The 25234-nt window shown below is 53.6% G+C and overlaps 1 protein-coding gene and 1 long non-coding RNA gene across 10 annotated transcripts; one reads left to right on the top strand and one right to left on the bottom strand.

Moving 5' to 3' along the window:
* Nucleotides 1-629: 629 nt before the first annotated feature.
* LOC122465235 (maestro heat-like repeat-containing protein family member 7) lies at nucleotides 630-23664 on the top strand. Of its 9 annotated transcripts, none has more exons than XM_043543933.1 (9): nucleotides 630-823; nucleotides 1532-1635; nucleotides 2916-3021; nucleotides 3233-3328; nucleotides 4002-4106; nucleotides 4556-4690; nucleotides 4834-5031; nucleotides 7504-7541; nucleotides 23234-23664. In XM_043543933.1, the coding sequence occupies exons 1-7, from the start codon at nucleotides 644-646 to the stop codon at nucleotides 4906-4908; spliced, it is 801 nt and encodes a 266-aa protein (XP_043399868.1). In that variant the 5' UTR covers nucleotides 630-643; the 3' UTR covers nucleotides 4909-5031; nucleotides 7504-7541; nucleotides 23234-23664. The 9 variants fall into 9 exon arrangements, with proteins under 9 accessions (XP_043399868.1, XP_043399866.1, XP_043399867.1 ...); XM_043543931.1 differs by lacking the exons at nucleotides 7504-7541; nucleotides 23234-23664 and adding exons at nucleotides 5580-7264; nucleotides 8323-8361; XM_043543932.1 differs by lacking the exons at nucleotides 7504-7541; nucleotides 23234-23664 and adding an exon at nucleotides 20784-20925.
* Nucleotides 15695-16617, bottom strand: LOC122465241. The gene is made up of 3 exons (XR_006289933.1): nucleotides 16596-16617; nucleotides 16087-16189; nucleotides 15695-15746 (listed from the first exon to the last, which is right to left on the bottom strand). It is a non-coding gene; the product is annotated as an uncharacterized LOC122465241 (long non-coding RNA).
* Nucleotides 23665-25234: the final 1570 nt, after the last annotated feature.

The following is a 25234-nucleotide window of genomic DNA, read 5'->3' as shown; positions in this document are numbered from 1 at the left end:
CTCCTAAAGGAGATCGGATTTGCGAACCGACTCCAGGAGTCCTTCGCTCTCAGTCCAGGGAGGGGCTTCTCCAGAGCTGTCTCCAGTGTGTTTGGAAAGATCCCAGCAATGGGGCTCCCAGCCCTTCCCTTGTGGGAGAGAGTTCCCCAGGCTGAGAGTCTCTGAGCTGGGCCAGACCCTGTGACCTTCTGAGCATGGAAATCAGTTGGAAACAAGGGGACCCAGGGCTTGTTATGCCTAGGAACTTTGACGTGGGAAATGGTTTCCCAGGAGAAGTCTGGACTCCTGGATTCTGTTCCTTCTGTAGCCCGGGCAGGGAGTGTGGCCTGGGACGGCAGGAGGGAGCTGCTCATCCAAAGTGACAGGTGGTCTTTGTGACTGACTCCAGTGCTGGAAAAGGAGGAGACTCCCCAGGTATTGCAGCAGCAGGAATGATGAAGGGGAACGTTGGGAGCAGATGATGCAATGAATTCGTGGCAGTGTGTGTAGATTGCACTCCCTGCACCCCTGTGTGGGAAGGAGGAGCTGCTCTGGCAGGGACAAGGATGGGGAGGGACCAAAAAGGCTGGTTAGTGAGAGGCTGCTTTGGTCCCAGACTCACGGCTGCTCCTCGCTCGGTTCCAGGATGGCCAGGCTCCTGAGGATGTTGAGGAAGAAGGCTCTGCAGGTGGCCCCAGAGCCTGAGGGAAGCAGCTGCCATCTTCCTCAGGAGCAGAGCGGTCCCTTTGTCCCCTCTGGCGGGGAAGGAGTTCCCGGCCGAGCCAGGAGGTGGAAGCGCCCAGCTTTCTGGCAGAGGAAACCCGCTCCCAGCGCAGGCGGCAAGGTGGGAGAGGCACCAGGCAGGCTGAAATGGAGCTGTCCCATGATGCGGCTGGGCAGGCAGGACTCAACCCAGGAGGGGAGCCGGGCTGGGTGGCTCTGGGGCTTGTTGTGTGGGAAGCACAGGTCCCACGAGCCCAGCCCTGATTCCCAGGAGGAGGCATCGCCCTGCCCGGTCACTGAGGACATTCCAGTTTCCCCAGGGCAGAAGGTGAAGGGTCTCTGTCCCAGCACCAGTAACTCGGCCCGCTCCCCATGAGACAGCAGCAGCTCCTGGGACTCAGGGAGGGGCGCTGCTGCTTTGTTCCAGGTGAGAAGCCAGGCTGGGCTCAGGAAGGGGTGAGGAGGGGACTGTGAGTAGCCACCCTGGGCCCAGGCAGTCGACCAGTACTGTGGGGGCGGATCCCCAGCCGAGGTGTCAGGCCTGAGCCACATAATCCCACTGATACTAGATGCTGCCACTTTGGTCCTTGATGCTCCAGGTCGGGGCAGATGAAGCACCACGCAGGAAGTCCAGGACAGTCTCGGGGGCTCTCTTTGCTTTGGGCTCCTGAAGGAGTTGGGGGCTGAAGGCATCACTGAGAGGTGGGAGTGTGGGGCCTGATGCCCCCCGAGTCCTAGAGGTGGAGAGGGGGCACGTTGCCCCACCATGACCCTGTCCTTCCTCCGAGTGGAACAGGAGTTACCCTGTCTCCTTCTCTCCCTGGTGCAGGGACCGCCAGGGACTCAGAGTATGAGGAGAAGGAATGGGTGGACGTGGCCATGGAGGAGGCTGCTGTCAAGAACACCCAAGAGCAGTTCCAAGGCCAAGAAAAGGTGGAAACATTCCCCAGCTGTGCTGGAACTGAGATTGTCCTGCCCCTTCCCAGCACCCTGACTCCCTGCAGAGCGTCTTGTCGCTGATGATCCACCAGCCCTAACGGGGACTTTTCTCCAGCATCATCTGGGACCCCCACGATTGGGGTGTTTGTCACACACCAGCCGGGGTCTCCTCCCCCAACAGGCACTGTCCCAGTTCCTGACCCTGCTTGTGTAGGAGTCGTGGGTGATTTGGACTACCCCCCATTCAGGTCTGAGTACTGCAGCAGGTGTGCGTGGGGCAGGGAGGTCCCTGGCAAACTGGCTCTCTCTCCCCTAACCCCACTCCTGGTGGGTGCAGGATGAGGCCCAGGAGTTCATGTTCCTGCATGCCATCCACCCTGCGTGTCTCGCTGCACAGCAGAGAGAGCAGGACACATTGAAGCCGCACTGCTGCCAGACGGCTGTTGTAGAGATTATTGTGGTGAGTGATACAAGGTGCCCAGCCGCTGGAGGGAGGACAGAGATATGGGAGGGGCAGGGGTCACCCCAGCCTAATGGATGGGACATGGTTGGTTCTGGAGGGGCAACTGAGGCCAGGGATTGCTGGGCCTGAAGACTGGGGAGAAGAGATGGGAGAAATTCTGAGATCACTACTGCATAGGAATCGGAGGAGCAGGAGGCAGGTGGGGGGATCTTGCTAGCTGTGTGGGGTGCTGGCTGTGTCATCTCCTCACTGAGAAGCGTTAGTCAGGCCCAAATCTCATGCTCCTTTCTCTCCTCTGGGTCTCACAGGAGCTCATTGAGGAGCTGCCCGATATCTCTCCACCGAGCGCCATCCTTGCTAACTCCCTGATTTCTGTGGGCAACCTCAGGTACCGAGACCCTCCCCCCGGTTCCCCGAATCCCGGTGCTGTTGAGGCCTACGGCTGGGAGTCACTGCCCCTCCCACTCCCCGGTCACCTCCCAAGGGTGACTCCTGTGGCAGAGGTGCTGGGAAGGTTCACTCTCTCCTGGCTGGGCCGTTCTTTTCACTCCAGTTACTTTGCAATGACTTTGGGGAGAGGCTCACTCCCAGGATCAGATAGAGGAGGAGGCAGCAGGGTCCAGGGAACAGGCTCTATTCTTACCCTGCCACTGTCTGTCTGCTAAACCTTGGCCTTGTCATTCCCTGGCTCGGTGTCTTCAGTTTCCATTCTCGTCAACATGTGGCTATTTCCCTGCAGTTTCACGTCCGGGTTGGTGCCAGTGCCACCTCTGCACTGCCCAGTCTAATACCAGCTCCTCTCTCTTGCCAGCACCATGACAGCTGCCCTGGAGCCAGAGCTAGAGACCCACCTCCTTCGAGCTGCCCTGCATGCCGTCTTCACCTTGGGCATGGAGAAGGACACCACCCAAGTCCAGGTAGATCATGCTTAAGTCATGGATTGAAGAGCCTGCTGTCATCCTGCCATGGATCCTGGCTAATTGCCTGCAGTGGGATGTGAATGAGGGAGGCCAGGATATGTGTTTTGGGGGTCTCACCAGCGCTTCCCAGAGACCCTTCCTTCCATCCTGTGGCAGGTGTAGCCCCAGTTTCCCTAGCTCTGAGCCATGGCTCTCCCTTGCTTTACAGGATCTGCATAGGGTCTTGCCAAACCTCATGGATGCCATGCTGGGGAACCTGCTGGTAGAGTCCCCAGACAGCGACAGGCTCCACGACATCTTGGAGGTGAGCCCGATGAGAGGGGTGAGGGCAATTTTACCTTAACTCTTCGATCCATTCTCCAGTGTGTCCTCCTAGCTGGGCCCCCAGTGGTCTGTCCTTGGTCAGGGCAGTCAGTGCAATGCAGTGTCAGGCCCTTCCTCCTTGATGGACTAAGGAAGGAGCTGGGAGTTCAAGCCAGAGCTCTGCCTGGTTCTGTTGCGCAATAACCACAGGGCCCGTGGCTGGCTTGGGGAGTGAGAGTCTGAACCCCTCCTATGAGATCCAGAAGCTGGTCCTCAGAGAAGAGTGATGGGCTCCTTCCTAGAGAAACAGGAGGACCCCAGAGAATCAGCCCTTCTCTCCAACGGACCCTGAGATTCCTGGGGGGATTGTGCTCACACTCAGTCCCTTCACGCAACCAAGGATTTGAGAGCCAGGGAGAGAGTTTAGGGAGGATGGGACCAGCCCCGACACCAGACATTCTTCCAATCTAGAGAGACAATGACAAGTTGTGACCTGCAGGATACAAGCATAGTCCTGGGGGCAACAATCCCTTTCTAAAGCCCTGCGATCAAAGAATTAGATATTCCACCCTGCGCACAATGTCTCAGCCCTCTGGGGATGCGGGACGCGGGGGTCTCATTTGCACAATACGTGCACCTGCCCATTGATCCTGAGCTGCCTCCTTTCCCCGCAGCCCATGAACTACTGGATCATGTCCAGGGTGTCGCAGGAGAGAGCCAGGGCTATTAGGAGCAGCACGGCCCTCCTCAGATTCACCATCACCCTCCCTGAGTTAGATGTAAGTGACCTGTGACCCCAGCTTCCTGACTCCAGGCATAGGTGGGCTGGCTCCAACTGGCTGTAGGATCTGGTGCTGCAGGGGCTGTGGGTTAGGAGTGTTCCTCTTGGGGAGGCAGAGTGAGAGCAGAGAATGAGCTTGGCTTGAGTCAAGTTCTTCTTGTCCTGGTTAAGTGGTGACTCTGGGCTTTTAAGGGGACCATGCTCCAGGCTCATGCCTTCGTGTCATCCTGGAGCAGCTGAGGAAGCAAGTCCTCATGGAGGGCCCTGCCCACATCCCTGTGCTCCAGGCTCCCTTGGGAGCGGAGGAAATTAAGGGTGTAGCTCTAGCTTCTATTCTCCAGCATCTCCTGCAGAGGGGCTGAGGGGAAGGAGAGTCCTGGCCCAGTGGGGACTGGGAGCTGACAGGAAAATGCTGATGGAGTCCCCTCTCCCTCTCCCTTCCATTAGAACGCAGCAGAATTCCCCAGGATGGGTCACCATGTGGCAGAGCTGGCTCTGTTCATCAGTGACCCAGCCAAGGACATGAGCCGGCAGGCCAGGAGGGAGTTTACCGGCTCTACCAGATGCTGCTGTACCAGAGGGGTAAGGAACCCAGCTGGGAAAAGACACCCCATAGAAGATTGAGCCTGGGACCTCAGCCAGTTTCTCTCAGACTGACCCCGGCTGGAGGTTGAGTCTCTCTGTATCTCCGTTCTTCACCACCCCCTGCAATTCTGTTGGGCCAGGCACGCAGCGAGGACTCTGCCCACTGTGCAGCCACCAATGGGATTGGAAGGACACAAGCACTGCAACCAGAATGACAAATGTGGGTGTGTGTCTCTTTCCCGGGGCTGACCATCCATGAGGCTGAAGACCTGTGGTGCTGGGACTGGCACCAGGACAGCAGGCTTCTGGGCTACAGGAACACAGCCAGGGTCGGGGAGGTAAGGACACTCTGCCAGGGCACGAGACAGCTCAGGGAGTGGGGCATGGGGTGGGGTGGCTGGGTCCTCTGCAGTGGCTGCCTCGTGGATGGGACAGAACACTAAACCCTGGTGCAAGAGGAGCAGGTCGTCCCTTCCCTCAGGCAGTTGCTGAGGGAGAGATCCTGCCTTCCTTCAGGGCCTTCAAGGTAGAGGTCCTTCCTCTTGCCTGGTCTGTCCACAAGTCCTCGTCCAGTCTGTGCACCCCATGCAGATGTGATGGAGCTGGGCTGGCTGAGGCCAGAGCAGCTTCTTAACCCCTTCTTCCCGAATGTGGGGTTTGTATTCCCCATCACAAGTCCACACAGAGGGGAAAAAATCTTGGAGATACAGCTTTTCATACTGTTAATGGCTAACAGGCCTAGCAGGCCTGAGGGAATATTTTTCCAAGGAGAGCTTTTTGTTATCTTGGAGATGCGGATCTAATGCTGCAGATGCATATTTTGGGTAGCGAATTATTATCTCATCAAGCAGTGACAATGTGAATTTTGAATCCTTTTTTATCCTAGCTTCTCTTTAACTCCTTGGAAGGCGACTTTAGACGACGCTTCGTGCAGCAGGCATTCTTTTTGCCCTGTGTTGTCTGGGCTTTTCTTTTGCTGGGTTCGGGAGGAGCGTTGGTGAGAATCCACTCTGCTGGCTGCAGAACGCTGCATTGTAACCAAAAGTATATTATTTTGGGTCCTGATTTTGTTCTGCTCCCGGAAGGTGATGTTTGGAAGTTTTTGATGGAGCATGAAACAAAGTGAGAGTCAGTACTGGTAAAAGTCCCCAAAAGACGACTTGAGCCTACCTTGCATCAGCCAGATCCAGCCTCTTAATTTCTTTGATTTTACTTTGAATCAATACCAATGTTACTCACACACCTGCATAGGGTGTGCATGTGTGAATCCTCCAAGGGCAGAAATGAGATGGAGTGTACTTGAGACTTTATGAGTGATATCGACCCATTCCATAAAGTTGGAAATCATGGCCTTGTGGCCAGACAGAAAACAAAGTGGGTTATTCTTTCTTCCTCCCCCCATGGCAATATAATGAAAATATCCTCTATTTCATTCCATTGGAAGACACTTCCAGACCTGCAGTGTCAAGCCTGCTGCCTGGGACTGCGGGTGCTACAAGTGGCCAGCAGTGGGCCAGAATGAGGAGAACCGTGCAGTAGCTTTTGGAGATAGGGGCAGTGAGGAACAAGGAGCACCTTGCTTTCAAAAGAGCCAAGGAGGAAAGGGATCATGAGAACAGCCCACGAGGTTAACAAATGGCGGGGAGAGCCTCTTCCCTCCATGGGACATTCCATTGTCCCTCTGTGGGCAGTCTATGTTTCTATTGGCTCCTTCCGGTTATGCATTCGTGATATAAACTCACTGGGTGACCTAGGAGTTAACTCATTTCCCCCTTACGGCATCAGTCTTCTCCCCTATCAAATCTACCCTGGGGAAGAAGACCAGGAGCCCTGACAATCACCTTCACCTGTGGGTGTCTGGCCCTGGAAGCCTAACCCAAGAAGACTGTCTGCCCCGTCACCTGAACGACCATGTCGTTCCCTCCTAGGGTCTTGTCGTAAGTGCTCAGCCTGTCCCCTACCCGGCTTGTCCCTGACCTTGCAAGGACTATCCAAGCCCCTCCCATGCTTGTGCCCCTTGGGGTCTCTCTCCTGGCTGAGAACAGGCTGCCTTTATATCTCTCAGGGGGCCTGGGTCCGAGTCATATGCTGCTTCTTGTCACGTGACCCCAAAAATTATTCCCTTTACCCAAGGGAGCTGCATAACCTGGGCTAGGTGCAGTTGAGCTCCAACCCCTTTCCTGGCCATGTCTCCCTGGGTCAGGTTGAAACTGGAAACCTGTGGGCTAACAGTAACTTCTTCCTCTCAAAGTTACTGACGACACAATGGAAGGGGAAATCCTTTGGCTTGTATAACTCAGGCCCTAGAATGTCACCAAGTGGTTCCTTCCGCCAACCATAACATGGGACTGAGCAAGACCACGTCTTTTGGAATGACATCCACGTGCATTAGAGCCAGCTGGCTAACAGAAAATCTTTCTTGTGCAGTGACGTGGGGTTAAGGGACATGGAGGAAAAGACAAGGAGGCTGTGACCAAAGTTAGAGTAGCGAGGCCAGGATAAGCGGGGCTAGGTCCCAGGACTGGCTATCAGAAGACCTGCCGTTTTCTATTCCTGCATTTGGGCTTAGGAGTGAGTCTCTTCACTGCTGGGTGCCTCGGTTTCCCCAACTATCAAATAGAGCTAATCAAGGTTTTGTTGGTTCTCCCCATTTTAGAGGGTGGGAAACCGAGAGGCCGTTGGGACCTGTCTACACTACAGGCCTGTAGTGCATTTGTAAGCTGCTGACCCACACATGTTTTTCAGAGCCAATGGACAACACAGGTCTTAAAGGTGTGTTTGTTCTGTGCTTCTCCCCTATGTACCAGCAGAGCTGGACGGCCTTTTCTCACTGTGCTGTGGGGAGCAGGTCCTGGGTACTAAGGCTCTGAAGAAGCTCTCAAGGACTAATTTTTTAAAATAATTTTTATCAGTGATTTGGGAGCAAACATACAATCCCTGCTGAGAAGACTGGTGGGTGACAAAATACTGGCAGCGTGGTAATTACTGATGAGGAGAGGGCAATGATACAGAGGGATCTGGCTCATTTGGTAAACTGGACCCATACAAAGCAAAGAAATGTGAGCAGAGCCAAATGCAAGGTCCTATAGCTAGCAACAAGGCATGCCCGTCACACCTCCAGAATGGGGAAGTGTGTCCAGGAAACAGTGACTCTGAAAGGGTTTTCGGGGCCATAGTGGAGAAGCCCATCAACATGAGCTTCCAGTGTGATGCTGTGGTGAACAGGCTAAAGGCACCATTAGACGTAGGAGCAGAGCCGTGAGCAGGATAGGGAGGTGACAAAGCATCAGTAAGCCCTGGTCCACACTAGGAGTTGAGATCGAATTTAGCAGCGTTAAATCGATTTAACCCTGCACCTGTCCACACGACGAAGCCCTTTTTTTCGACTTAAAGGGCTCTTAAAATCGATTTCCTTACTCCACCCCCGACAAGGGGATTAGCGCTGAAATCGGCCTTGCTGGGTCAAATTTGGGGTACTGTGGACACAATTAGACAGTATTGGCCTCCGTGAGGTATCCCAGAGTGCTCCATTGTGACCGTTCTGGACAGCACTCTCAACTCAGATGCACTGGCCAGATAGACAGGAAAAGGCCCGCGAAGTTTTGAATTTCAATTTCCTGTTTGGCCAGCGTGGCAAGCTGCAGGTGACCATGCAGAGCTCATCAGCAGAGGTGACATGCAGAGCTCATCAGGAGAGGTGACCATGATGGAGTCCCAGAATCGCAGAAGAGCTCCAGCATGGACCGAATGGGAGGTACGGGATCTGATCGCTGTATGAGGAGAGGAATCCATGCTATCAGAACTACGTTCCAGTTTTCGAAATGCCAAAACATTTTTCAAAATCTCCCAGGGCATGAAGGACAGAGGCCATCACAGGGACCCGAAGCAGTGCCGCGTGAAACTTAAGGAGCTGAGGCAAGCCTACCAGAAAACCAGAGAGGTAAACGGCCGCTCCGGGTCAGAGCCCAAAACATGCTGCTTCTATGATGAGCTGCATGCCATTTTAGGGGGTTCAGCCACCACTACCCCAGCCGTGTTGTTTGACTCCTTCAATGGAGATGAAGGCAACACGGAGGCAGGTTTTGGGGATGAAGAAGATGATGATGATGAGGTTGTAAATAGCTCACAGCAAGCAAGCGGAGAAGCCAGTTTTCCAGACAGCCAGGAACCGTTTCTCACCCTGGACCTGGAGCTAGTACCCCCCAAACCCACCCAAGGCTGCCTCCCGGACCTACCCGTCAGAGAAGGGACCTCTGGTGAGTGTACCTTTTAAAATACTATACATGGTTTAAAAGCAAGCATGTTGAATGAAAAATTTGCCCTGGCATTCACGGCTCTCCTGGATGTACTCCCAAAGCCTTTGTAAAAGGTTTCTGGGGAGGGCAGCCTTATTCCATCCACCATGGTAGGACACTTTACCACTCCAGGCCAGTAGCACGTACTCGGGAATCATTGGAGAACAAAGCATTGCAGTGTATGTTTGCTGGCGTTCAAACAACATCCGTTCTTTATCTCTCTGTGTTATCCTCAGAAGAGTGATCTCATTCATGGTCACCTGGTTGAAATAGGGTGCTTTTCTTAAGGGGACATTCAGAGGTGCCCTTTCCTGCTGGGCTGTTTGCCTGTGGCTGAACAGAAATGTTCCCCGCTGTTAGCCACGCGGTGGGGAGAGGCAAAATGCGACCTTGTAACGAAAGCACATGTACTATGTATGTAATGTTAACAGTAAGGTTTACGGTGAAAGAGTGTACCCATTGTTCTATAAAATGTGTCTTTTTAAATACCACTGTCCCTTTTTTTTTCTCCACCAGCTGCATGTGTTTCAAGGATCACAGGATCTTCTCCTTCCCAGAGGCTAGCGAAGATTAGAAGGCGAAAAAAACGCACTCACGATGAAATGTTCTCTGAGCTCATGCTGTCCTCCCACACTGATGGAGAACAGACGAATGCGTGGAGGCAAACAATGTCAGAGTGCAGGAAAGCACAAAATGACCGGGAGGAAAGGTGGCGGGCTGAAGAGAGGGCTGAAGCTGAAAGGTGGCGGCAGCGTGATGAGAGGAGGCAGGATTGAATGCTGAGGCTGCTGGAGGATCAAACTAATATGCTCCAGCATATGGTTGAGCTGCAGGAAAGGCAGCAGGAGCACAGACTGCCGCTACAGCCCCTGTGTAACCAACCGCCCTCTTCCCCAAGTTCCATAGCCTCCACACCCTGACACCCAAGAACGCGATGGGGGGCCTCTGGCTACCCAGCCACTCCACCCCGGAGGATTGCCCAAGCAACAGAAGGCTGGCATTCAATAAGTTTTAAACTTTTAAAGTGCTGTGTGGCCTTGTCCTTCCCTCCTCCACCACCCCTCCTGGTGCTTCTCTCCTCCACCACCCCTCCTGGTCTGCCTTGGCAGTTATCCCCTATTTGTGTGATGAATGAGTAAAGAACGCATGAATGTGAAGCAACAATGTCTTTATTGCCTGTGCAAGCGGTGATCAAAGGGAGGAGGGTAGGGTGGTTGGCTTACAGGGAAGTAAAGTGAACCAAGGGGCGGGGGGTTTCATCAAGGAGAAACAAACAGAACTGTCACACGGTAGCCAGGCCAGTCATGCAATTGGTTTTCAAAGCTTCTCTGATGCGCACCGCGCCCTCCTGTGCTCTTCTAACCACCCTGGTGTCTGGCTGTGCGAAACCAGCAGCCAGGCGATTTGCCTGAACCTCCCACCCCGCCATAAACGTCTCCCCCTTACTCTCACAGATATTGTGGCGCGCACAGCAAGCAATAATAACAATGGGAATATTGGTTTTGCTGAGGTCTACGGAATCGTAGGGAATAGATAGGATAGGATAAAGCAGCTCTGATGAATAGATAGGATAGGATAAAGCAGCAGCGCCCCTCCCTGAGTCCCAGGAGCTGCTGCTGTCTCATGGGGAGCGGGCCGAGTTACTGGTGCTGGGACAGAGACGCTTCACCTTCTGCCCTGGGGACGCTGGAAGGTCCTCAGTGACTGGGCAGGGCGATGCCTCCTCCTGGGAATCAGGCCTGGGCTCCTGGGACCTGTGCTTCCCACACAACAAACCCCAGAGCCACCCAGCCCGGCTCCCCTCCTGGGTTGGGTCCTGTCTGCCCAGCCACATCCTGGGACAGCTCCATTTCGGCCTCCCTGGTGCCTCTCCCACCTCGGCGCCTGCGCTGGGAGCGGGTTTCCTCCGCCAGAAGGCTGGGCGCTTCCACCTCCTGGCTCGGCCGAGAACTCCTTCCCCGGCAGAGGGGACAAAGAGACCGCTCTGCTCCTGGGGAAGATGGCAGCTGCTTCCCTCAGGCTCTGGGGCCACCTGCAGAGCCTTCTTCCTCAATATCCTCAGGAGCCTGGCCATCCTGGAACCGAGGGGGGGGGCATGCATGAGTCTGGGCTCAAAGCAGCCTCTCACTAACCGGCCTTTTTGGTCCCTCCCCATCCCTGTCCCTGCCAGAGCAGCTCCTCATCCCCCCACAGGGGTGCAGGGAGTGCAATCTACACACACTGCCAGGAGTTCATTGCATCATCTACACCCAACTTTCCCCTTCGTCATTCCTGGTGCTGCAATACCCGGGGAGTATCCTCCTTTTCCACCACTGGAGTCAGTCACAAAGACCACCTGTCACTTTGGATGAGCAGCTCCCTCCTGCCGTCCCAGGCCACACTCCCCGTCCACGCTAGAGAAGGAACAGAATCCAGGAGTCCAGACTTCTCCTAGGAAACCATTTCCCATATCAAAGTCCCTAGGCATAACAAGCCCTGGGTCCCCTTGTTTCCAACTGATTTCCATACTCAGAAGGTTACAGGCTCTGGCACAGCTCAGAGACTCTCAGCCTTGGAAACAGTCTCCCACAAGGGAAGGGCTGGGAGCCCCATTGCTGGGATCTTTCCAAACACACTGGAGACAGCTCCGGAGAAGCCCCTCCCTGGACTGAGAGGGAAGGACTCCTGGGGTCGGTTCGCAAATCCAATCTCCTTTGGGAGAGATTCTCTCCCCTCATTCTGCCTCTCCCCAGACAGACAGGGGACGCCACAGAGGAACCCTAATGCCACTCACTTGCTCTAGGTGATGGAGAGATGGATGGCAGATGTTCAGGGTGGCCAGCTTTCGCTCGCCCTCCTCCTCATTCTCCAAGCTCGAGGCAGGCTGGAAAGGGTGGTGACCTGAGGAATTACTCTGACGAGCCACCAGGCAGGGTGATGACACTGGGCGATCGACTGGCTGTGAAAACAAGAATCTGTCTTATTGCCAAGGGACGGAGTAACTCAGCCAGCAGCAGGGGGTGCAGAACACTGCCCTAGTGCCGGGGGGTGGGGGAAACTGCGCTTCCCAGCTCCTGACATCCCAGCACTTTACACACCTTCCTGGAGCCTGCTGCTCTTATCAATTTCAAAATAATAAAATACAAATAAAATAGAATATTTCAGCTCTTCCATTAGGTCATAATCTGATCTGAGTAAATGTGATAGGACACCTCTTATTATGGCCTCCTCCGAGTGACACTCTTCAAAGGATCCCCATCCTCTTCCCACCGTGAGGTAGGTAGGAGCGGATTGTTATCCCTACTTGAAAGAGGGAGATGCTAAGGCTGAGAAAGGAGAATTGACTTGTCTTAGGTCACACAGCCAGTCAGTGGCAGAGTTGAGAATAGGACCCAAGAGCCCCGACTTTCAAACTAACCATCGCATCTTGAATTTCATACATTGAATGACTTGAATAAAGTGTTCTCAAATGAACAACCACAGTTCAAAGTTATTATTCAGAAAGTATTTTAGAAGAACTGGAATGTTAGAGAGAATCATGAACTGCTCAGAGACAATTAATGCAGAGAAGCAGTAAAATTTGTCAACCATATGACTTGGTTAGGTCTTATTTACTTGGTCTTAAAAGAGACCAACAAGGACCTGAGTCAACTCCCTGTCAATACCCCCTGCTCAGCCAATCAGGGTAGAGGGGCAGGAGGCTGCAGAGAGCCCAAAGCATGGCTCGAGCACTATTTCAGTCCCACATTTTTGGGTGGACATCCCACAATGGGAGCTGCAGAGCACCCCCCGACACACAAACACACACACACACACACCCCTCTCCTGGTGGTGGGATGGGGAACTGGGGAAAGGACAAAAGAAGTAAGAGATGAAGAGAAAGGAGGGAGGGATGGAGGAAAAGGTAAAACCACCCAAAGTACAAACCCTAATGTCCCCAGTGATTCTAAGGGACAAAATCCTAGGTGGGGAAAAAAATTCTGCCACCTTAAACTAGTGTTTTCCATGCCTAGATTTCAGCTGGCACCAGATGGATCAGAGGCTCTTACCTTCTCAAGAGGAACATCTGTTTTCTCGTAAAATCTGTAAAAGGAAAGGAGGAAACTCCAAGGGGGTTCCTCCTTGCGCTCACGTACGTGAACCCTAATACTCTCTCAGTTCTCAAAGAGAGACCTTGAGTAGAAAAGTTGCTGAAGCAGAGCCACTGGGATCTCTTGACGTTTCCCTGGCCCTGCGCCCCTGTCCTGTCTGGCTGATGTCAGCATATCTCTGTGAGGTCACCACCTCCCCATCACCTTTGACCAATAGGCTGAGCTCCTGCAAAAGGCCTTTGTGATCTCATTGCCACAAACACCCCTCCCCTGCACAGCTAATGTCCTGCTGCTGGCCAGACTCAATAAGGGTTCATCCTGGGAAGCAAGCCAGCTAGACACAGGGGTGCAGGGAGTGCAATCTACACACACTGCCAGGAGTTCATTGCATCATCTGCTCCCAACGTTCCCCCTCGTCATCCCTGGTGCAGCAACACCCTCAAGGGGAGTCTCCTCCTTTTCCAGCACTGGGGTCAGTCACAAAGACCATCGGTCACTTTGGACAAGCAGCTGCCTCCTGCCATCCCAGGCCACACTCCCAACCCAGGCTAGAGAAGGAACAGAATCCAGGAGTCCAGACTTCTCCTGGGAAACCATTCCCCACGTCAAGGTCCACCTCAGCCAATCGGTGTAGAGGCTGAAGGGTGGGAGGCTGCGGGTTCTCACCAGAGAACCCAAAGGATGGCCCCGGTCACCGGTGGGGATCACTTCCGAGCACTCTTTCAGCTCCACATTTTTGGGTGGACCTCCCACAATGGGAGTTGCAGAGCACCCCTCAGGACACACACACACACACACACACCCCTCTCCTGGTGGAGGGATGGGGAACCGGGGAAAGGACAAAAGAAGTAAGAGATGAAGAGAAAGGAGGGAGGGATGGAGGAAAAGGTAAAACCACCCAAAGGACAAACCCTAATGTCCCCAGTGATTCTAAGGGAGAAAATCCTAGATGAGGAATAAAATTCGGCCACCTTATACTAGTGTTTTCCATGCCTAGAATTCACCTGGCACCAGATGGATCAGATGGAACAGGTTCCAAACCTCTCAAAGGCTCTTATCGTCTCAACAGGGACGTCTGTTTTCTCGTAAAATCTGTAAAAAGGAAAGGAGAAAACTCCAAAGAGGTTCCTCCTCGTGCTCACGTACGTGAACCCTAATACTCTCTCAGTCCTCAAAGAGAGACCTCGAGAAGGAGACTTGATGAAGCAAAGCCACAGGGATCTCTTGACGTTCCCCTGGCCCTGCGCCCCTGTCCTGCCTGGCTGATGTCAGCATCTCTCTGTGAGGTCACCACCACCCCATCACCTTTGACCAATAGGCTGAGCTCCTGCAAAAGGCCTTTTAGATCTCACTGCCACACCCACCCTTCCCCTGCAGAGCTGATGTGCTGCCGCTGGCCAGACACTTTCGAGGTTTGAGCTACGAGTATCCTGTGGATCACCCCACTCAATGAGGGTTCATTCCAGGAAGCAACCCGGCTAGACAGTAAAACATCAGAGGCTGCTCCCAATGCTACACTCAGCTTTTCAGAAATTAGGAGACTGTATGGCCAGATGAGGCCATTAGAGCATTTCATCTGACCCCCTGCATATCACAGGCCTCCTGTAGACCACAATAGCTCCTTTCGGGGCAAACACATTCCAGAAAGGCATCTAGTCTTCATTAAATGACATCAAGAGATGGAGAATCCACCACTTTCCTTGGTAGCTAGTTCCTGTGGTGAATCATCCTCGCTGTTGAATATTTGTTCTTCATTTGAAATATGAATTTCTCTCTTTTCACCTTCCAGCCATTGGGTCTTGTGATGCCATGCTCTGCTAGATTAACGAGCCCCTTCATACCCAATATTTTCTCTCCATTAAGGCACTTCAACACTTCAATCGCTCACGAGAAGGCATTTTTCTCCAGCCCTCAGAACATTTGGTGGCTCTTTGCTGCCCCAGCTCCAATCTCTCAACATCTTTTTCAAATGAGGACACCAAAACCGGATGCTGTATTCCAATCTCAGTCTCACTGATGCTGTGTCACCTCCCTATCCTGCTCACGGCTCTGCTCCTACGTCTAATGATGGCTTTAGTCCTGTTCACCACAGCATCACACTGGGAGCTCATGTTGACGGGCTTCTGCACTATGGCCCCGAAAACCCTTTCAGAGTCACTGCTTTCCTGGATATACTTCCCCATTCTGGAGGTGTGACCGGCATGCCCGGTTGCTAGCTATAGGACCTTGCATTTGGCTCTGGTCAAATTTCTTTGCTTTGAATGGGTCCAGTTTGCCAAATGAGCCAGATCCCTCTGTATCACTGCCCTCTCCTCATCAGTAATTACCACACTGCCAGTATATTGTCACCCATCAGTATTATCAGCAGGGATTGTATGTTAGCTCCTAAATCACTGATAAAAATTATTTGAAAAAATTTGTCCTTGAGAGCTTCTTCAGAGGCTTAGTACCCAGGACCTGCGCCCCACAAGACAGTGAGAAACGGACCCCTGCCCCTCCCCTGTCTCTGTCTTCCCACCAGCGGCTGGGCACTGTATCTCCTCACCATTATCCTCTCCACCACAGCCGCCTTGCAGCAATGCGGCTCCAATGTATCCTGCCCTCTCTGCTGTGCAGCGAGACATGCAGGGTGGAGGGCATGCAGGAACATGAGTTGCTGGGCCTCATCCTGCACCCACCAGGAGTGGGCTTAGGGGAGAGAGAGCCAGTGAGCCATGGACCTCCCTGCCCCACCCACACCAGCTGCAGGACTCCGGCCTGAATGGGGGACAGTGGGGACCCGGCCATTGTCCAAATCACCCACAGCTCCTACACAAACAGGGTCAGGAACTGGGACAGTGCATGTTGGGGGAGGAGACTCTGGCTCGTCTATGACAAAGACCCCTATTTTGGGGGTCCCAGATCATAGTGGAGAAAAGTCGCTGTTACAGATGGTGGATCATCAGAGACAAGACCCTCTGCAGGGGGTCAGGGTGCTGGGAAGAGGCAGAACAATCTCAGTCCCAGCACAGCTGGGGAAGGTTTCTACCTTTTCTCGGCCTTGGAACTGCTCTCGGATGTTCTTGAGAGCAGCCTCCTCATGGCCATGTCCACTGCTACCTTCTCCTCGTCCTCTGAGTCCGTGGCGGTCCCTGCACCAGTGACAGAAGGGGACAGGGTGACTCCTGTTGCCACGCAGGGGAAGGACAGGGGCATGGTGGGGCAATGTGCCCCCTTCCCACCTGCGGGACCCAGGGCAGATCAGGAACCACACTTCCCCCTCTCCGTGATGCCTTCAGCCCCCAACTCCTTCAGGAGCCCATAGCAAAGAGACCCTCCCTTCCCCACAGTGTCCTGGACTCCCTGTGTGGTGTCTCACCCGCCCCCACCTGGAGCATCAAGGACCAAAGTGGCAGCAACTAGTATCAGTGGCGTTCATGTGGCTCAAGCCAGACACCTGGGCTGGGGACCCGTCCCCACAGCACTGGCCGAGTGCCTGGGCCCAGGGTCTTCACAGCCCCCTCCTCACCCCTCCCTGAGCCCAGCCTGGTTCCTCACCTGGAACAAAGCAGCGGCGCACCTCGCCCTCACTGCTTCCTGATTCCCAGGTGCTGCTGCTGTCCCATGGGGAGCGGGCTGAGTTGCTGGTGCTGGGACAGGGTTCCTCCACCTTCTGCCCTGGGGAGGCTGGAATGTCCTCAGTGACTGGGCAGGGCAATGCCTCCTGCTGGGAATCAGGGCTGGGATTCTGGGGCCCGTGCTTCCCACACAACAAGCCCCACAGCCATCCTGCCCGGCTCCCCTCCTTGTCTGAGTCTTGCCTGCCCAACCGCATCCTGGGACAGCTCCATTTCCGCCTGGCCTCTGCCCCTCCCATCGGCGCTTGTGCCGGGAGCGGGTTTCCTCTGCCAGAAGGCTGGGCGCTTCTACCTCCTGGCTCAGCCGGGAGCTCCTTCCCCACCAGAGGGGACAAAGGGACTGCCCTGCTCCTGCGGAAGATGGCAGCTGCTTCCCTCAGGCTCTGGGGCCACCTGCAGAGCCTTCTTCCTTAACATGCTCAGGAGCCTGGCCAGAATGGAACCGAGCGGGGAGCAGGCGTGAGTCTGGGCTCAAGGCAGCCTCTCACTAACCAGCCTTTTTGTCCCTCCCCATCCCTCTCCCTGCCAGAGCAGCTCCTCATCCCCCCACAGGGGTGCAGGGAGTGCAATCTACACACACTGCCAGGAGTTCATTGCATCATCTGCTCCCAACGTTCCCCTTCGTCATCCCTGGAGAAGCAATACCCTCAAGGGGAGTCTCCTCCTTTTCCAGCACTGGGGTCAGTCACAAAGACCACCTGTCACTTTGGACAAGCAGCTCCCTCCTGCCATCCCAGGCCACACTCCCAACCCAGGTAGAGAAGGAACAGAATCCAGGAGTCCAGACTTCTCCTAGGAAACCATTCCCCACGTCAAAATCCCTAGGCATAGCAAGCCCACGGTTTCACGAAGCGGGACTGTTCTTAATGTTTCCTCTGAATATTAAGGGGGTACCTCAGTTTCCCCTATGCAGTTCTTAAGTATCTAGGTGGTGGGATAAGGGTGTAAGATCGTTGCAGAGCCCTAGAGGGCAGCTGTGTGCAGGGGTCTGGACACAGAGAATGGCCGACATCCTCTTTCCTGGCAACTGATGGCCTGGCCCTTCCCCCCTGCAAGGTTAGAGCTAAAGGGTTGGAGAACAAAGGAATCAGGTGACCTCCTGACCTGGGAAAGGGACAAAGCCCAGAGGAGGAGGGGCTGGAGAGAGTTTCAGTTTGGGGCTGGCTGGGGACATGGAGTGAAGAGCAGACAGGGTTGTCTGTCTCACTGACCCCCAAAATAGACCCAGCTGAGGGGTCCTGTTCTCTGCACCTACAAGCTCTGGTTTAGACCATGTTCCTCTCATCTAATAAACCTTCTGCTTTACTGGCTGGCTGAGAGTCACATCTGACTGTGAAGTTGGGGTGCAGGACCCTCTGGTTTCCACAGGACCCCGCTTGGGCGGACTCGTAGTGGGAAGCACACGGAGGGGCAGAGGAGGCTGAATGCTCCGAGGTCAGACCCAAGAAGGTGGAAGCTGTGTGAGCTGTGTGTCCTGAAGACAGTCTGCTCACAGAAAGGAGACTTCCCAACAGTCCTGACTGGATTCGTAGAGAGTAGTTCCAGAGCATCTCCCAGGGACTCCGTGACACGGGCTCCTCCTCATTCTCCAAGCCCAAGGCAGGTTGGAAAGGGTGGTGGGTGTGTCATCTCCTCTCAATCCCTGCTGAGAAGATTGGTGGGTGACAAAATACTGGCAGCGTGGTAATTATTGATGAGGAGAGGGCAGTGATACAGAGGGATCTGGCTCATTTGGCTAACTGGACCCATTCAAAGCAAAGAAATTTGACCAGAGCCAAATGCAAGGTCCGACAGCTAACAACATGGCGTGCCGGTCACACCTCCAGAATGGGGAAGTGTGTCAAGGAAAGCCGTGACTCTGAAAGGGTTTTCGGGGCCATAGTGGATAAGCCCATCATCATGAGCTCCCAGTGTGATGCTGTGGTGAACAGGGCTAAAGCCATCATTAGACGTAGGTGCAGAGTGGTGAGTAGGATAGGGAGGTGACACAGCATGAGTGAGACTGAGATTGGAATACAGCATCCGGTTTTGGTGTCCTCATTTGAAAAAGATGTTGAGAGATTGGAGCTGGGGCAGCAAAGAGCCACCAAATGTTCTGAGGGCTGGAGAAAAATGCCTTCTCGTGAGCGATTGAAGTGTTGAAGTGCCTTAATGGAGAGAAAATATTGGGTATGAAGGGGCTCGTTAATCTAGCAGAGCATGGCATCACAAGACCCAATGGCTGGAATGTGAAAAGAGAAAAATTCATATTTGAAATGAGGAAAAAATATTCAACAGCAAGGATGATTCACCACAGGAACTAGCTACCAAGGAAAGTGGTGGATTCTCCATCTCTTGATGTCATTTAATGAAGACTAGATTCCTTTCTGGAATGTGTTTGCCCCGACAGCAGCTATTGTGGTCTACAGGAGGCTGTGATATGCAGGGGGTCAGATGAGATTGTCTCATGGTCTCTTCTGGCCATACAGTCTCCTAATTTCTGAAAAACTGAGTGTAGCATTGGGAGCAGCCCCTGATGTTTTACTGTCTAGCCGGCTTCCTTCCTAGAATAAACCTGCATTGAGTGGCGTGATCCACAGGGTACTAGTAGCTCAAACCTCCAAAGTGTCTGGCCAGCGGCAGGACATTAGCTGTGCAGGGGAGGGGTGGGTGTGGCAGTGAGATCACAAAGGCCTTTTGCAGGAGCTCAGCCTATTGGTCAAAGGTGATGGGGTGGTGGTGACCTCACAGAGAGATGCTGACATCAGCCAGACAGGACAGGGGCACAGGGCCAGGGAAACGTCAAGAGATCCCCGTGGCTTTGCTTCAGCAAGTTTCCTTCTCGAGGTCTCTCTTTGAGGACTGAGAGAGTATTAGGGTTCACGTCCGTGAGCGCGAGGAGGAACCCCCTTGGAGTTTCCTCCTTTCCTTTTACAGATTTTACGAGAAAACAGATGTTCCTCTTGAGAAGGTAAAAGCCTCTGAGAGGTTTGGAAACCTGTTCAGTTTTATCCATCTGGTGCCAGCTGAAATCTAGGCATGGAAAACTCTAGTTTAAGGCATCAGAATTTTATTCCCCACCTAGGATTTTGTCCCTTAGAATCACTGGGGACATTAGGATTTATCCTTTTGGTTTTACCTTTTTCTCCATCCCTCCCTCCTTTCTCTTCATCTCTTACTTCTTTTGTCGTTTCCCCAATTCCCCATCCCACCACCAGGAGAGGGGTGTGTGTGTGTGTGTGTGTGTGTGTGTATGTGTGTGTTTGTCGGGGGGGTCCTCTGCAGCTCCCATTGTGGGATGTCCACCCAAAAATGTGGGACTGAAATAGTGCTCGGACAGTGATGCCCACTGGTGACTCGGGCCATTCTTTTGGCTCTCTGGTGAGAACCCGCAGCCTCCCGCCCCTCTACACTGTTTGTCTGAGCAGGGGGTTATTGACAGGGAGTTGACTCAGGTCCTTGTTGGTCTCTTTTAAGACCAAGTAAATAAGTTATAACCAGTCATATGGTTGACAAATTTTGCTGCTTCTCTGCATTAATTGTCTCTGAGCAGTTCATGATTCTCTCTAACATTCCAGTTCTTCTAAAATACTTTCTGAATAATAACTTTGAACTGTGGTTGTTCATTTGAGAACACTCTATTCAGGTCATTGAATGTATGAAATTCAAGGTCCGAAGGTTAGTCTGAAAGTCTGGGCTCTTGGGTCCTATTCCCAACTCTGCCGCTGACTGGCTGTGTGACCTAAGACAAGTCAATTCTCCTTTCTCAGCCTTAGCTTCTCCCTCTTTCAAGTAGGGATAACAATCCGCTCCTACCTACCTCAAGGTGGGGAGAGGATGGGGATCCATTGGAGAGTGTAACTCGTAGCAGGCCATAATAAGAGGTGTCCTATCACGTTTACTCAGATCAGATTATGAGATAATAGAAGAGCTGAAATATTCTATTTTATTTGTATTTTATTATTTTGAAATTGTTAAGAGCAGCAGGCTCCAGGAAGGTGTGTAAAGTGCTGGGATGTCAGGAGCTTGGAGGCGCTGTCCCTCCCGCACTAGGGCAGTGTTTTGCACCCCCTGCTGCTGGCTGAGTTAGTCCGTCCCTTGGCAATAAGACAGACTCTTGTTTTCACAGCCAGTTGATCACCCAGTGTCATCACCCTGCCTGCTGTCTGGGCAGGGTAACTCTTCAAGTCACCACCCTTTCCAGCCTGCGTTGAGCTTGGAGAATGAGGAGGAGGGCGAGCGACAGCTGGTGACCCTGAATATCCGCCCTTCATCGCTCCATCACCTAGAGCAAGTGAGTGGCATTAGGGTTCCTCTGTGGCATCCCCCGTCTGTCTGGGGAGAGGCAGAAAGAGCAGGAGAGAATCTCTCCAAAAGGAGATCGGATTTGCAAACCGACCCCAGCAGTCCCTCGCTTTCAGTCAGGGGAGGGGCTTCTCCAGAGCCGTCTCCAGTTTGTTTGGAAAGGTCCCAGCAATGGGGCTCCTAGCCCTTCCCTTGTGGGAGACTGTTCCCAAGGCTGAGAGTCTCTGAACTGGGCTAGACCCTGTGAGCTGCTGAGCATGAAATCAATGGGAAACAAGGAGACCCTGGGCTTGCTATGCCTAGGGACTTTGACTTGGGGAATTGTTCCCTAGGAGAAATCTGGACTCCTGGATTCTGTTCCTTCTCTAGCCTGGAGCAGGAGTGTGGCCTGGGATGGAGGAGGGAGTTGCTTGTCCAAAGTGACAGGTGGTCTTTGTGACTGACCCAAGTGCTGGAAAAGGAAGAGACTCCCCTTGAGGGTATTGCTGCCCCAGGGATAACGAGGGGAAACGTTGGGAGCAGATGATGCAGTGAACTCCTGGCAGCATGTGTAGATTGCACTCCCTGCACCCCTGTGTGGGGAGGAGGAGCTGCTCTGGCAGGGACAGGGATGGGGAGGGACCAAAAAGGCCGGTTAGGGAGAGGCTGCCTTGGGCCCAGACTCACAGCTGCTCCTCGCTCAGTTCCAGGATAGCCAGGCTCCTGAGGATGTTGAGGAAGAAGGCTCTGCAGGTGGCCCCAGAGCCTGACGGAAGCAGCTGCCATCTTCCCCAGGAGCAGAGTGGTCTCTTTGTCCCCTCTGGCGGGGAAGGAGTTCTCGGCCGAGCCAGGAGGTGGAAGCGCCCAGCCTTCTGGCGGAGGAAACCTGCTCCAGACGCAGGTGCTGAGGTGGGAGGCCGAAATGGAGCTTTCCCAGGATGTGGCTGGGCAGGCAGAATTCAGCCGAGGAGGGGAGCCGGGCAGGGTGGCTCTGGGGCTTGTTGTGTGGGAAGCACGGGCCCCAGAATCCCAGCCCTGATTCCCAGCAGGAGGCATCACCCTGCCTGGTCACTGAGGACCTTCCAGCCTCCCAAAGGCAGGAGGCGGAGGAACCATGTCCAAGCACCAGCAGCTCGGCCCACTCCCCATGGGACAGCAGCAGCGCCGGGGACTGAGGCAGCAGCCAGGCCGAGGTGCGCCGCTGCTTTTTTCCAGGTGAGGAACCAGGCTGGGCTCAGGGAGGGGTGAGGAGGGGGCTGTGAACACCCTGGACCCAGGCACTTGACCAGTGCTGTGGGGACGGGTCCCCAGCCCAGGTATCTGGCTTGAGCCACATGAACCCCACTGATACTAGATGCTGCCACTTTGGTCCTTGATGCTCCAGGTGGGGGCGGGTGAGACACCATGCAGGGAGTCCAGGACACTGTGGGGGAGGGAGGGTCTCTTTGCTATGGGCTCCTGAAGGAGTTGGGGCCTGAAGGCATCACTGAGAGGGGAAAGTGTGGTTCCTGATCTGCCCTGGGTCCCGCAGGTGGGAAGGGGGCACATTGCCCCACCATGCCCCTGTCCTTCCCCCACGTGGCAGCAGGAGTCACCCTGTCCCCTTCTGTCACTGGTGCAGGACCGCCAGGGACTCAGAGGATGAGGAGGAGGTAGCAGTGGACATGGCCATGAGAAGCCTACTCTCAAGAACATCCGAGAGCAGCTCCAAGGCCGAGGAAAGGTGGAAACCTTCCCCAGCTGTGCTGGAACTGATATTGTCCTTCCCCTTCCCAGCACCCTGAGCCCCTGCAGAGCATCTTGTTTCTGATGATCCACCAGCTCTAACAGGGACTTTTCTCCACTATGATCTGGGACCCCCAAAATAGGGGTGTTTGTCATAGACCAGCCAGGGTCTCCTTCCCCAACATGCACTGTCCCAGTTCCTGACCTTGTTTCTGTAGGAGTTGTGGGTGATTTGGACAATGGCCGGGTCCCCACTATCCCCCATTCATGCCTGAGTCTTGCAGCTGGTGTGGGTGGGGCAGGGAGGTCCCTGGCTCACTGGCTCTCTCTCCCCTAACCCCATTCCTGGTGGGTGCAGGACGAGGCCCAGCAGCTCATGTTCCTGGATGCCATCCACCCTGCGTGTTTCGCTACACAGAAGAGAGCACAGGACACATTGGAGTCGCATTGCTGCAAGGCGGCTGTGGTGGAGAGGATTGTGGGGAGCGAGACACAGCGCCCAGCCACTGGAGGGAAGACAGAGGCATGGGAGGGGCAGGGGTCCTTTTCTCACTGTGCTGTGGGGCGCAGGTCCTGGGTACTAAGGCTCTGAAGAAGTTCTCAAGGAGTAATTTTTAAAATAATTTTCATCAGTGATTTGGGAGCAAACATACAATCCCTGCTGATAATACTGATGGGTGACAAAATACTGGAGCGTGGTAATTACTGATGAGGAGAGGGCAGTGATACAGAGGGATCTGGCACATTTGGCTAACTGGACCCATTCAAAGCTAAGAAATTTGACCAGAGCCAAATGCAAGGTCCTATAACTAGCAACAGGGCATGCCGGTCACACCTCCAGAATGGGGAAGTATATCCAGGAAAGCAGTGACTCTGAAAGGGTTTTCGGGGCCATAGTGGAGAAGCGGGTCATCATGAGCTCCCAGTGTGATGCTGTGGTGAACAGGACTAAAGCCATCATTAGACGTAGGAGCAGAGCGGTGAGTAGGATAGGGAGGTGACACAGCATGAGTGAGACTGAGATTGGAATACGGCATCCGGGGTTTTGGTGTCCTCATTTGAAAAAGATTTTGAGAGATTGGAGCTGGGGCAGCAAAGAGCCACCAAATGTTCTGAGGGCTGGAGAAAAATGCCTTCTCGTGAGCGATTGAAGTGTTGAAGTGCCTTAATGGAGAGAAAATATTGGGTATGAAGGGGCTCGTTAATCTAGCAGAGCACGGCATGACAAGACCCAATGGCTGGAAGGTGAAAAGAGAGAAATTCATATATCAAATAAGGAACAAATATTCAACAGCGAGGATGATTCACTACAGGAACTAGCTACCAAGGAAAGTGGTGGATTCTCCATCTCTTGATGTCATTTAATGAAGACGAGATTCCTTTCTGGAATGTGTTTGCCCCGACAGGAGCTATTGTGGTCTACAGTAGGCCTGTGATATGCAGGGGGTCAGATGAGATGCTGTAATGGCCTCTTCTGGCCACACCGTCTCCTAATTTCTGAAAAACTGAGTGTAGCATTGGGAGCAGCCTCTGATGTTTTACTGTCTAGCCGGCTTCCTTCCTGGAATGAACCCTCATTGAGTGGGATGATCCACAGGGTACTAGTAGCTGAAACCTCCAAAGTGTCTGGCCAGCAGCGGGACATTAGCTGTGCAGGGGAGGGGTGGGTGTGGCAGTGAGATCACAAAGGCCTTTTGCAGGAGCTCAGCCTATTGGTCAAAGGTGATGGGAAGGTGGTGACCTCACAGAGAGATGCTGACATCAGCCAGGCAGGACAGGGGTGCAGGTCCAGGGAAACATCAGAGATCCCTGTGGCTTTGCTTCAGCAAGTCTCCTTCTCAAGGTCTCTCTTTGAGGACTGAGAGAGTATTAGGTTTCACGTACGTGAGTACGAGGAGGAACCTCTTTGAAGTTTTCTCCTTTCCTTTTACTGATTTTACGAGAAAACAGACATCCCTGTTGAGACGGTAAGAGCCTCTGAGAGGTTTGGAACCTGTTCCATCTGATCCATCTGGTGCCAGCTGAAATCTAGGCATGGAAAACACTAGTTTAAGATGACAGAATTTTCAGCCAAACACCTAGGATTTTGTCCCTTAGAATCACTGGAGACATTAGGGTTTGTCCTTTGGGTGGTTTTACCTTTCCCTCCATCCCTCCCTCCTTTCTCTTCATCTCTTACTTCTTTTGTCCTTTCCCCTGTTCCCCTCCCACCACCAGGAGAGGGGTGTGTGTGTGTGTGTGTGTGCGTGTCATGGGGGGGTTGCTCTGCAGCTCCCATTGTGGGATGTCCACCCAAAAATGTGGGACTGAAATATTCTCGGACAGTGATCCCCACCAGTGACCGGAGCCATCCTTTGGGCTCTCTGGTGAGAACCCGCAGCCTCCCACCCCTCTACCCTGATTGGCTGAGCAGGGCGTTATTGACAGGGAGGAGGCTCAGGTCCTTGTTTGTCTCTTTTCAGACCAAGTAAATAAGTTACAACCGGTCATATGGTTGACAAATTTTGCTGCTTCTCTGCATTAATTGTCTCTGAGCAGTTCATGATTCTCCCTAACATTCCAGCTCTTCTA

This window comes from Chelonia mydas, chromosome 3, assembly GCF_015237465.2.
Source record: "Chelonia mydas isolate rCheMyd1 chromosome 3, rCheMyd1.pri.v2, whole genome shotgun sequence".
Taxonomy (NCBI): domain Eukaryota; kingdom Metazoa; phylum Chordata; order Testudines; family Cheloniidae; genus Chelonia; species Chelonia mydas.
Note: the sequence above shows the minus strand (reverse complement) of the source record. Positions and strands in the feature narration are given on the sequence as shown.

What these genes read in the sequence shown, in the direction of transcription:
- LOC122465235 (XM_043543933.1), top strand. Translation starts at nt 644, where the DNA reads ATGTTGAGGAAGAAGGCTCTGCAGGTGGCCCCAGAGCCTGAGGGAAGC. An exon ending in AGGACACCACCCAAGTCCAG is followed by an intron (nt 3,022 to 3,232) that starts GTAGATCATGCT and finishes CTTGCTTTACAG; the next exon opens with GATCTGCATAGGGTCTTGCC. An exon ending in GATGCTGCTGTACCAGAGGG is followed by an intron (nt 4,691 to 4,833) that starts GTAAGGAACCCA and finishes CTGTTGGGCCAG; the next exon opens with GCACGCAGCGAGGACTCTGC.